The sequence below is a fragment of the Muntiacus reevesi genome, chromosome X (assembly GCF_963930625.1).
Source record: "Muntiacus reevesi chromosome X, mMunRee1.1, whole genome shotgun sequence".
NCBI classification, from domain to species: Eukaryota; Metazoa; Chordata; class Mammalia; order Artiodactyla; family Cervidae; genus Muntiacus; species Muntiacus reevesi.
The window spans coordinates 11,662,183-11,675,094 of record NC_089271.1 but is presented as its reverse complement, the minus strand read 5'-3'; the positions used below and the strand labels follow the sequence as shown (position 1 = coordinate 11,675,094).

General features: G+C 43.3%; 1 protein-coding gene across 7 annotated transcripts in view; it reads right to left on the bottom strand.

Moving 5' to 3' along the window:
• Positions 1-2,827: 2,827 nt before the first annotated feature.
• Positions 2,828-12,912, bottom strand: part of OFD1 (OFD1 centriole and centriolar satellite protein) — a 64,469-nt gene continuing 54,384 nt past the window's right edge. For 6 of the 7 annotated variants that reach the window (XM_065916214.1, XM_065916216.1, XM_065916215.1 and 3 more), the window contains 6 exons: positions 12,253-12,353; positions 7,196-7,315; positions 4,704-4,861; positions 4,074-4,232; positions 3,260-3,327; positions 2,828-2,970 (listed from right to left, as the gene is read on the bottom strand). In XM_065916214.1, the coding sequence (XP_065772286.1) occupies positions 2,928-2,970; positions 3,260-3,327; positions 4,074-4,232; positions 4,704-4,861; positions 7,196-7,315; positions 12,253-12,353 (649 nt within the window). In that variant the 3' untranslated portion in view covers positions 2,828-2,927. The remainder of the gene's footprint in view (positions 2,971-3,259; positions 3,328-4,073; positions 4,233-4,703; positions 4,862-7,195; positions 7,316-12,252; positions 12,354-12,912) is intronic. The other variant, XM_065916217.1, reaches the window with a different exon arrangement.

The window sequence follows — 12,912 nt, the reverse complement described above, 5'->3', positions numbered from 1 at the left end:
TACAAAACAATAAAAAAATTAAATGTCAAAAGTTACATACCTATCAAAAATTACTTTAAATGAACTCTGAAAAACAGAATGAACTGAATCACTTTTCTGTACTCTTGAAACTAACATTGTACAGTAACTTTACCTCAATTAAAAAAAAAAGTGGACAAATGGATAAAAACAACAACAACAACAACAAAAGACCCATAAATAATGCTGCCCACAAGAGACTCAACTTTAGCTTTAAGAAACAAACCAGATTGAAAATGAAGGGAGAAGACAGCTGGCAACTCATGAGCAGGATGCATCTGGATGGCCGGGCAGATACTTGTTGCTGGTCCCGATCTTCCTGGTGCACATCTCTCCACTTGGGGCTGACTGAGGAGCCGGCAAGATTATTTTTGAATGTCCCTGGATGCGGTATGACTACAGGTAGGGGACAGATTCCTCCCTCCCCAACCTGCCTCCTGACCCATGCTTGGCTGATTCCGGGGACTGGAGTTCACTTCCAAGTTTCACCATAGGTCAGCCTCAGCCAGCCCAAGGAGGTTGAGCAATTTTCACCATCATCCTTGGTCAGCATCACACTTTGTGCATGCATGAAGAAAGCTTCCTTCCCCCCTGCCGCACTGCCACCACAACAAAAGAACATCCATAAATGAGACAAAAACATAGCAATATTGAAAAAAAAATTTTAAAAGCAGAGGGAAAAATTCTATGCAAATAGAAGTCAAAAGAAAGCAGAGGTGCTATACTATTACCATACAAAGTAGACTTTAAGCCAGAGACTGTGACAATACAAAGGAGGTCATAATGTAATGATATAGAGGTCAGTTCAGCAAAACATTTAACATTTGTAAATATTTATGCAACCAATATAAAAGCACCTATATCACGAAGTAATCAAAACAGTATGGTACTGGCATAAAAACACACACATAGATCAACAGAACAGAATATGGAGCCCAGAAATAAACCTATGTATATATGGTCAACTGATTTCCAACAAAGGAGCCAAGACTATGTAAGAGGGAAAGAACAGTCTCATCAATAAGCGGTATTGGGAAAATTGTATAGGCACATGCAAAAGAATGAAACTTGACCCCTATTTCATACCACACACAAAAATCAACTCAAAATGGATTAAAGACTTGAACACATAAGACCTGAAACCATAAAATTCCTAGAAGAAAACATACAGGGTAAACACTGGTTTTGATGAGGACTCTGATGTCACACCAAAAAGAAAAACAAGTGAGAAATCAAAAACCTTTTGCACAGTAAAGAAAATAATAAACAAAATGAGATGGCAATCTATATAATGGAAGAAATATTTACAAACCACGTTTCTGATAAGGGGATAATATTCAAAACATATAAAGAACTCCAATAACTCAATCCAACAACTCCAACTCTCACATCCATACATGACTACTAGAAAAGTCATAGTTTTGACTAGATGGACCTTTGTCAGCAAAGTAATATCTCTGCTTCTTAATATGCTGTCTAGGGTTGGTCATAGTTTTTCTTCCAAGGAGCAAGTGTCTTTTAATTTCATGAATGCAGTCACCATCTGCAGTGATTTTGGAGCCCAAGAAAATAAAGTCTGTCACTGTTTCCATTATTTCCCCATCTATTTGCCATGAAGTGATGGGACCGGATGCCATGATCTTAGTTTTCTGAATGCTGAGTTTTCAGCCAGCTTTTCACTCTTCTCTTCCACCTTCAACAAGAGTCTCTTTAGTTCCTCTTTGCTTTCTAAGCCATAAGAGTGGTGTCACCTGCATATCAGAGGTTATTGATATTTCTCCTCGCAATCTTGATTCCATGTGGTGATTCATCGACTCTGGCATTTCACATGATGTACTCTGCATATAAGTTAAATAAGCAGAGTGACAATATACAGCCTTGATGTACTCCTTTCCTCAATTCTGAACCAGTCTGTTGTTCCATGTCCAGTTCTAACTGTTGCTTCTTGACCTGCATACAGAGTTCTCAGGAGGCAGGTCACGTATTCTGGTATTCCCATCTCTTTAAGAATTTTCCACAGTTTGTTGTGATCCACATAGTCAGAGGCTGAAGTAGAAGCAGATGAAGCAGATGTTTTTCTGGAATTCTCTTGCTTTTTCTATGATCTAACAGATGCTAGGGCAAGTTGATCTCCGGTTTTTCTGCCTTTTCTAAATCCATCTTGCACATCTGGAAGTTCTCGGTTCATACTGTTGAAGCCTAGCTTGGAGGATTTTGAGCATGACCTTGCTAGCATGCGAAATGAGTGCAATTGTGCAGTAGTTTGATCATTAGAAGCCTAAGGAATAATAAACACCCCCAAATCTCCTTCCCGTTTTAGTAAGGAACTTAATGGCCAAACAAGCATCACCAGCAAAAACAACTAGCCCAATCTGAATATGTAAAGAGGAAGGAATCCTCTAGGGTTTCACTGGGAAGACAGAGTAAACAGACCCTGCCTGTGTTATGCTCTGGGTGACCACTGGTTAGCACTGAAACTCTAGAACAGAAAAACATGTGTTTGTATTTTCAGGGACAAACCATAAGGAGAATGTCAGGGAAGATGGCCTCCTGTTTGACAGGTGGGAGCCCAACACTTAAGAGGAAGTGACACAACTGAAAGTTCGAAAAGGGAGGCCTAGAACTTGACCAATAAGATAAGTTCTCAAGAAGATATAACCTAAGACAAAAATTGAGGGAAAAAATAGCAGCTCATTTCAGTGTAATGAAAGGCCTAAGAATGAGAAACCCTGAAGAGGTGTCACTTGATTAGATTATTTTTCATTTATATACTATATTAGCAAATAGAAGTAAGAAAAAAAAATCACACTGGATTTCACATGATTTTTATTGAGCAGTTTGTCTCACTACAGAGAACTCACAGGCCGTTAATTATGATATCGGAGTAAGAAGCTGGGCAGCAAACACGGCTACCAAATGTCGTCTGGTTCCTCATGGGAAAAGGCTGCAAAACTAAATTAGGGAAAGACAAAAATTTTTTTAATCTGTTATATTCTTGTCAAGTTTATTCTGTGATCTATCATGTTCTCATTCCTTTCCTGTGGGGTTTCTGCCCTTGCTCATGATTTTTATCAGTAATTTGACAGGTTAATAAAATGCAATAGATTTTTTTTTTGAAGTCAGTCATTTTGACTGATTCAGTTACAGGCAGACTCAAATATCTGAACGTTCCCCTGACTGACAATGAACCAGCAATATGATAAATGGTTTGCATAAGAACACAATGTTGGGGACACCATACCTTTCATCTTTGTCACTAGATGGCAGCGTGTCCAATTGTGAGCTCTCTCTGAACACCTTTTTGGAACTCTGACACAATGAGGCGGGGGGAGAGGAATTTTGCAATTAGATGTATATTCAAAACTTTATGATTTCTCTAAGAACTGTTTTTGAAACATATAAGTAATTGAGTCTATAAAAGCAGTGACTTTTAAACATGACATTCAGCAAGCACATCAGAATAAACTACCTGGAAGGTATTCTCAACATAGTACATTAGACTTAGATAAAATATTACTGTCTCAGGACTAACTCATTCATTATTCAATCATAGAGCTTTCATTTTATTTATTTCTTGTTCTGAAAATAATAAGATATCCCAACTTTTACAAACTTTGACAAATCAAAACTTTTTCAATCTTTTACTTAAACAAAAGCCATGATTTGTCAGGAGTGTCAGATATTGAAAAGGCTGGAACTCTATGTGACCTTCAGATTCTCTATGCTTTTCCCTTTGTCTCCAATGGAGACGGCAGATCTTTATCACAAGGTTTTAAAGTAAACCAGGAATTCCCTGGTGGCTCTGACGGTAAAGCGTCTGCCTACAATGCGGGACATCTGGGTTCGATCCCTGGGTTGGGAGGATCCCCTGGAGAAGGAAATGGCAACCCACTCCAGTACTCTTGCCTGGAAAATCCCATGGACGGAGAAGCGTTCTAGGCTACTGTTCATGGGGTTGCAAAGAGTCAGACATGATTGAGCCACTTCAGTTTCAAGTAAAACACAGAAGCCCTCAGCATTCCCCACCCACAGACGCCCGTCCACAGCATCAGCACCTTATCCGTGGTGTCCTGGTCTGGATTCTGTTGCAGGATTTTCATGTATTTCTCTAGAGGATTTTCACCACAAACAGATTTAGATTTGTCTTTCATTTCCTGAACACTTGATTCGTATTCTTTTCCAATTTCCAAATTCAATGATTCTTCAATTAGCCTCTGAAACAGATGGGTACCAGAATAGGAACTATACCTCTTTTAGAACTTCTAAGGGCTGAAAAACACAGTATGGTAATCCTGATCCTTTACCTACAACCTGCATGCCAGAGAACTGTTTTTTAATTGAAGTTACTGCTACCATCAAAGGGGCACAAGTGAAGTGGCCTGAGTAATCTGGGACCAGCCTAAGGGCCAGGAGCACATCCAAAAAAAGAGGAACCCTGAAGCAAGAGGCTCTTTTTTTAACCTCATTTACAATGAGAAAATCAACTGCAAAACAAGGCCCTCCTCATTCATGAGCCTGTTTTCAGGACCAGATGAGGATGCACGGGACTGGGCTGACCCTCTACCCTGAACCAGAAGGCCTGTGTGCTCCACAGCTGTCCTCAGGCCGCCTAAAGCTGGTTCACTTCCCCACTCCTCCTAGGACTTGGAGACACAGGGGACTCCCTCTCCCACCAGCATCACTACCCTTTGCAGCTCCAGCTTCTCAAGTTCTCGCCGCTCCCTCTGCAGAGTTTCCCGCCACTCGCTGTGCCTCTGCTCTTGTTCCTGCCTTCGTTCCCTCGCCTGCTGTTCTTGGAGTTTTTCTTCTTCCTTCTGTTCTCCAAGTGATTTCTGGTTGACACCTAATGGGACAGAAAATAAAGAACAAATAGCTTCTGACAGCAGATTTTTCAGACAAACACAGGATGGGTACGCAGGGGTCTTGCTGAGCCCCAGGGAGACGGTGCGACTGTCAGCCGCCTCTGCTGGCCTCTAAGCCCTCAGCCCCAGACCTGGTAGCGTGCCCTGCCCACCTCTCAACTGTGTCCCCAGCCCCTCCTTCCTCACCGAGGGGAGCCCTGTATTTCTGCCTCTGCATCTGGTTCTGAGCCCGCCGGATCCTTAGCATTCTGACCCGATCATTCGTCCCCATATATTCCCACAGCATTCTGGTCACTACCCCCACACTACTTCCACGGGAGTGCAAGAGTCTCCTGCCCAGAGCAGGACAAAACCACCAACCACCCTCCCCTCCTTGCTCAGGACACCTGGCCATCACTCCATTCCCTCCAGGCGGATCCCTCCCTGGGGTTTGGGGCTGCCTCTGTCCCCATCATCCCCCATGTTTTCTCTTGTCCCTCGCTGGCCTCACACCAATGCTTCTATGGGGAAGTTCTCTGCCACCTGCATGTGGCAATCCCACAATGCTGGCTTCCTTTGCCGAGCTCAATCTATGCTCTGTCCACCAACCTCCAGGGCTTTGGGCTCCCACCTCTCCTTGTCCTGCTGCTGCAGTGAGGGTCCTGACCACCCTTCACCGAGAGTACCAACACTACAGTCTCTGCACTCCCTGACACCAGTCTCTCAGCCTTCAAGCCCGTATGTTTCCTTAGCACCAGTCACCTCCCGAAGAGAAGGGAGGGTGGCACTGAGCGCTGTCTCTGCTGCGGTCGAGTCCAGACCATGGCAGCCAAGGCCCCAACAACTGGTCTTTTCCTATCAGACTGACTTCCTCCACCATCACCATCACTTTTGCACATCCGACCTACACACAAAGACCCCCGGCACGTTCACTATCACCTGACTCCAGCTGCTCTTCTCTGCCCCCGCCTTTGCTCCCCCAGTCTCCCCAACTCGACGTGCTCCCTCCCCATCTCTCCCCGGGGACTCTGCCCTCCTACCAGGTGAGCCCCCACCCTAGTGTACCCCGGTACCCCCACAGGGGCAAGGAACCTCTCCAGTGCCTGCCTTGCCCACAATGGCGTGCATCTATTTCCGTTCCTTCTGGCACGGCCCAGGCTTCATTTGCTGACTCCTGAGAGCCCACAGCTCAAGTCCCTGTACCTCATGGTTGAATCACCTTCCAACCCCGCTGATGCTTGTGTGACCTTTCTCCTGCAGCCCTGGCTGAAAGACCTCATCTCTGACCCACGCTACCCCCTACCCCCAACAGTGTGCAGAAGCAGACAAATTCTCTAGTTCACCAGAGGATTCTGAATCTCTGTGCCGGGACCTGGTTCCACGCCACCAATGGGAGACAACACAGGCTTGTCTGGCCCTTGATCCTGGCCATGAACCTGACTACCGGAGGCAGCCAGTACTCATTTGCACAGGCAGAAAGGCAATCTTCTGCTCGTTCCTGGGGGAGAAGGGTCACTCCTGAATGGTGCAGCCACACTTCTGAATACTCATTTTAGAAGACCTTATTATACTATCTAGTACCTCTCAGAGGCAGAACACCTATCTCCTCAGTTGGTTTCTCTTACTCTGTTATTTTTATTACCATCTCCTCCAGATGGCTGCCACCATCCCTACTGACTACCCATCTGACTGGGGCTCCTTGGTGATGGCTTGCTGACCATCCCCTCCTCCACAACCTGCCCACCATGAGAAGCTCCACAAAGCATGGGCTGCTTGACTGAAGGATGCCCAGCCCCCGGGAAAGTGCTTGGCATAGAAAAAGCTCTTGAGCAAGCCATCCTGAATGGATGTTTTCCACAGTGATTTACGCTGGCTCAGCAAAATCAACCCTCTCACAATCTTTCTTCCGTCAGCAATTCTTCCTGTTCCTGAGTACGGTGAATTCACACTGCCTACAAGAGGCTTTGCACAGCTTTGGGGGAGGATGGTTTTACTAGTAGGTAGTTTTACTTGAGGAAGGGTGTGTACAAGGCTTCAACACTTTGGTCCAAGGAGAGAAAAAGGACCTGTCTACTGGCCAAGGCCTGAACTGCTTCCACACGCTGGTGAGGGAAGGGGGAGTCTGCAGAAGAGACAGGGAGAGAAAGTGGGCCAGACGGGAGGGAAGGATATAATGACCACTTTTCTTTCAGGGTCATCACTGTTTTGAAGACTAAAATATAACAGGTTAACCATCCTAACTTTTTAAGCTTTGAAGGAAGCAAACAGATAGAAAGAAAGCAATATGAAATGCTGTTATTGACATACCTCGTTAGTTAAAACAGAGGAAAACTCACCCGAGTAATGAAACGAGATGGGCCTGGTGGGCACAGGGGCTGTAGCGCCGTCCACATGAGGCATGTCGCCAGCATGATGGAGGCCATCTCTCTCGAACTGCCTTGGCACACTCCGTCCATCTATAAGAAGTGCAAGTGAATCTCCCCTAGCCCTCAGCAGCAGCAGGAGAAGACAGGGTGGGGATAACTCCTTGCTGAGCACTGAAGTTTCAGACAAAGCAACTGGACCAGCCCTTTACTTACAGGGTTCCAGGAACTCCTTGGAATCACTCGCCAATGTATCTGCTTCTTAAAGCATTCTTAGGAGATTCATTGACAAATTTGATTTGTTACCCAGGAGGGAAATCAGTCTAGTGACAGCAGAATTCATCTGACTTGGCGAAAAGCATCAGAAGTCTATTTCAATAGCAGTGATTTAACAAAGTTAATGAAGTTGGTTCAAAGATTTCATAAAATATACTAAGCCCTTTCATTTCCCTGTTCAAAGTACTAGACATTCAGACTTGAGGATGGACTGCTCAAGGCAAAACTATAGGTTAACGCACAAATATAAAAACTTTCTGGGGGATGGGATCAAGATGGTGGAGGAGTAGGTCATGGTCATGTGGGTCACCTTCTCCCACAAACACATGTGCATGTGGAATGATTCTCACTACTATGAAAACATCAACTAAACACCTCAGACTTAACAGAAGGGCAAGAAAAACTCTAGGTAACTGGGTAGAATGAAATAAAGAAAAAAAGAAAGGAATTGGGAGTGGACCTGCACCTGTGTGAGGGAGCTGTGAAAAAGGAAAGGTTTCCACACCCTGCAAGCTGAGGCTCAGCCTTCAGAGGTCAGAACCCGGGAGACAGCCTAGGGCTAGAGTGTGGTACGCCACAACCAAGGGGGTACGGCAAGAAGCCTGGGATCAGCCAGGTTGTTCATGGGGTCTCAAAGAATTGCACATGATTTAGTGACTGAACAACAACTGATGGATACCTAGGTTGTTTCAAGTTTCCGGCTATTATAAATAAAGCTTCTACAGCCAAAAAAAAAATAAAAAAAGACTCGGTAACCCAGAAAGAACCTCAGAGCTGGTTGACACTACATTCCTATTGTTTAGTGAAGCAGTAGGCTCCGAGGTTAAACAATCTAAGGCAGGACCAAAGCCAGGAAAACAATTTCTAGTCTCTTAAGCTCCTTTCTGTAACTCCTCTTAATCTCCTTTCTGTAACTAAGGAAGGTATTTCTAAATCTGAGGCAATTGATGGAATCACTATAATTCAAAGAAAAGTCACTTAACATGTTCACATTCCATAAAAGCGGGGGGGGGGGGAAGCAAATTTTAAGAAGTCACTTACTTTAAATCTGAGGCAATCCTAACCTTCACAAAATAAGGATTCATTTACAAGCTTCATTTACCCCATGAACAGTATGAAAAGGCAAAAAGAAATGACACTAAAACATGAACTCCCCAGGTTGGTAGCTGCCCAATATGCTACTGGAGAAGAATGGAGAAATAACTCTAGAAAGAATGAAGTGACAGGGTCAAAGCAAAAACACCACCCAATTGTGGACATGACTGGTGATGGAAGTAAAGTCTGATGTTGTAAAGAACAATATTGCATAGGAACCTGGAATGTTAGGTCCATGAATCAAGGTAAATTGGATGTGGTCAAACAGGAGATGGCAAGAGTGAACATCGACATTTTAGGAATCAGTGAAGTAAAATGGGCTAGAATGGGGGAATTTAACTCAGATGACCATTATATTTACTACTGTGGGCAAGAATCCCTTAGAAGAAATGGAGTACCCCTCATAGTCGACAAGAGTCCAAAATGCAGTACTTGGGTGCAATCTCAAAAATGACAGAATGATCTCTGTTTGTTTCCAAGGCAAACCATCCAATATCACAGTAATCCAAGTCTATGTCACAACCACTAATGCCGAAGAAGCTGAAGTTGAACAGTTCTATGAAGACATACAAGACTTTCTAGAACTAACACCCAAAAAAGATGTCCTCTTCATTATAGGGGACTAGAATGCAAAACTAGGAAGTCAAGAGATACCTGGAGTAACAGGCAAATTTGGCCTTGGAGTACAAAATGAAGCAGGGCAAAAGGCTGACAGAGTTTTGCCAGGAGAACACACTGGTCATAGCAAATACCCTCTTCCAACAACACAAGAGAAGACTCTATACATGGACATCACCAGATGGTCAATACCTAAATCAGGCTGATTATATTCTTTGCAGCCAAAGATGGAGAAGCTCTATACTGTCAGAAAAAATAAGACCAGGAGCTGACTGTGGCTCAGATCATGAACTCCTTATTGCCAAATTCAGACTTAAATTGAAGAAAGTAGGAAAAACCACTAGACCATTCATGTATGATCTAAATCAAATCCCTTACAGTTATACAGTGGAAATGACAAGTAGATTCAAGGGATTAGATCTGATAGACAGACTGCCTGAAGAACTATGGACAGAGGTTCGTGATATTATACAGGAGGCAGTGCTCAAGGCTATCCCCAAGAAAAAGAAATGCACAATGGTTGTCTGAGGAGGCCTTACAAATAGCTGAAAAAAGAGAAGCTAAAGGCGAAGGAGAAAAGGAAAGATATACTCATTTGTATACAGAGTTCCAAACAATAGCAAGGAGAGAGAAGAAAGCCTTCCTTGATTATGAATGCAAAGAAATAGAGGAAAACAATAGAATGGGAAAGACTAGAGATATCATCAAGAAAATTAGAGATACCAAGGGAAAATTTAATGCAAAGATGGGAACAATAAAGTACAGAAATAGTATGGACCTAACAGTAGCAGAAGATATTAAGAAAAGGTGGCAAGAATACACAGAAGAACTATACAAAAAAGATCTTCATGACCCAGATAACCACGATGGTATGATCACTCACCTAGAGCCAGACATCCTGGAATGCAAAGTCAAGTGGGCCTTAGGAAGCATCACTTTGAACAAAGCTAGTGGAGATGGTATTCCAGTTGAGCTATTTCAAATCCTAAAAGATAATGCTGTGAAAGTGCTGCACTCAATATGCAAGCAAATTTGGAAAACTCAGCAGTGGCCACAAGATTGGAAAAGGTCAGTTTTCATTGCAATCCTAAAGAAAGGCAATACCAGGGAATGCTCAAACTACTGCACAATTGCACTCGTCTCACATGCTAGCAAAGTAATGCTTAAAATTCTCCAAGCCAAGCTTCAACAGCACGTGAACTGTGAGCTTCCAGATGTTCATGCTGGATTTGGAAAAGGCAGAGGAACCAGAGATCAAATTGCCAACAACCACTGGATCATTGAAAAAGCAAGGGAATTCCAGAAAAACACCTACTTCTGCCTTACTGACTATGCCAAAGCCTTTGACTGTGTGAATCACAACAAACTGGAAAATTCTGAAACAGATAGGAATACCAGACCACCTTACCTGCCTCCTGCGAAATCTGTATGCAGGTTAAGAAGCAAGAGTTAGAACTGGTCATGGAACAATAGACCGGTTCCAAATTGGGAAAGGAGTATATCAAAGCTGTATATTATCACTCTGCTTATTTAACTTATATGCAGAGTAAGTGAAAGTGAAGTCACTCAGTCATGTCCGACTCTTTATGACCCCGTGAACTGTAGCCAACCAGGCTCCTCAGTCCATGGAATTTTCCAGGCAAGAGTACTGGAGTGGGTTGCCATTTCCTTCTCCAGGGGATCTTCCTGACCCAGGGATTGAACCCAGGTCTCCCGCATTGCAGGCAGACACTTTTACTGTCTGAGCCACTATATCATGCGAAATGCCATGTTTGATGAAACACAAGCTGGAATCAAGATTCCTGGGAGAAATAGCAATAACCTCAGATATGCAGATGAAACCACCCTTATGGCAGAAAGCAAAGAGGAACTAAAGAGCCTCTTGATGAAAATGAAAGAGGAGAGTGAAAAAGCTGGTTTAAACTCAACATTCAAAAAACTAAGATCATGGCTTCTGGTCCCATCACTTCATGACAAATAGATGGGGAAACTATGGAAACTGTAACAGACTTTAATTTTTTGGGCCCAAAATCACTGCAGATGGTGACTGCAGCCATGAAATTAAGGCGCTTCCTCCTTGGAAGAAAAGTTATGAACAACCTACACAGCATAATAAGAAGCAGAGACATTACTTTGCCAACAAAGGACCATCTAGTCAAAGCTATGGTTTTTCCAGTAGTCACATATGCATATGAGAGTTGGACTATAAAGAAAGCTGAGCGCTGAAGAATTGATGCTTTTGAACTGTGGTGTTGGAGAAGACTTTTGAGAGTCCCTTGGACTGCAAGGAGATCAAATCAGTCGATCCTAAAGGAAATCAATCCTGAATATTCATTGGATGAACTGATGCTGAAGCTGAAGTTCCAATACTTTGGCCACCTGATGCAAAGAACTGACTCATTGGAAAAGACCCTGATGCTGGGACAGATTGAAGGCAGGAGGAGAAGGGGATGACAGAGGATGAGATGGTTGGATGGCATTACTGACTCGATGGATAAGAGTTTGAGCAATCTCCAGAAGTTGGTGATGGACAGGGAAGCCTGGCAAGCTGCAGTCCACGGGGTCACCACCAAGTGTCAGACACAACTGAGCGACTGAACTGACACGCTTAGCTCTGATTTGCAGTTGTTGTTTTTCAGTCCCTAAGTCATGTCCGACTATTTGTCAACCCATGGACAGCAGCACACCAGGCTTCCCTGTCCTTCACTATCTCCTGGAGTGTGTTCACCTCATGTCCGTTAAGTGGGTGATGTCATCCAACCATCTCATCCTTTGTCGCACGCTTCTCTTCCTGCCCTCAGTCTTTCCCTAAGTTTGCAATTTAGTTATCCTGAAATTTTTAACAATGGAACTGAGAACCTAAAAATCTTCCTGATACAAAAACATGGTATTATACCTGTATCACTGATTTTATCAGAAAATAAAAATGTATTACTTTGTAACTGCTTTGCATTTTGTAACAATTGGTATGTTTTGCCAAAATGTTTTACATTTTGAAACAAGTTCTACATATAAAAGCAGGTATTAATATTTAAACTTACATTCAAAAGATGGTTCAAATTCCTCATTATCCTTAAAAACGAGCTTGTCCAGATTTGACAATTCACTTTTGTCTTGAAGTTCTGCAGGTCTTTGATAAAGACTGGATGGGAAGAATAAAATTCAAGAATGTGAAGTTTAATAATGTAAGACACAAGAGCAGAGGGTGATGAAAAGCCTTTTGTGACTTGAGAAAATACTTTAGAAAATTAATTTCTCATGGACACATAGTGAATAGGAGCTACTCTGCACTGGGCGCTCTCCATGCACCAGACATCATTCCAAACCATTAATACGCATTAACTCAGTCACTCTTCCACACTGCCTCATGCCATGAGTTGGGTACTACCATTGTTAATAAAGAATATCCTGGCACTCTCAAAGCGGTTCCAAGGAGGAATTTTTATTTAAAGAACCTGAAAAATTTTTCAAAAAGCTCTTTATACCATTACCATGAGCCAGCTGAAGATGCCATGCATCACAGTGCCCTAACTCAGCCCACATGTGCCCTGCGCCTCTCTTCTTGGCTTTAACACAGAAGGACCGATACGAAAAAAAAACTACCTACTTTAGGACCAGACAAGCACCTGTGCTAGTTTTCAACTTTGTACAGTAGATGAGCATCAACATACAGATGCCCAGGCCTGAGCCCAGAGAGGAGG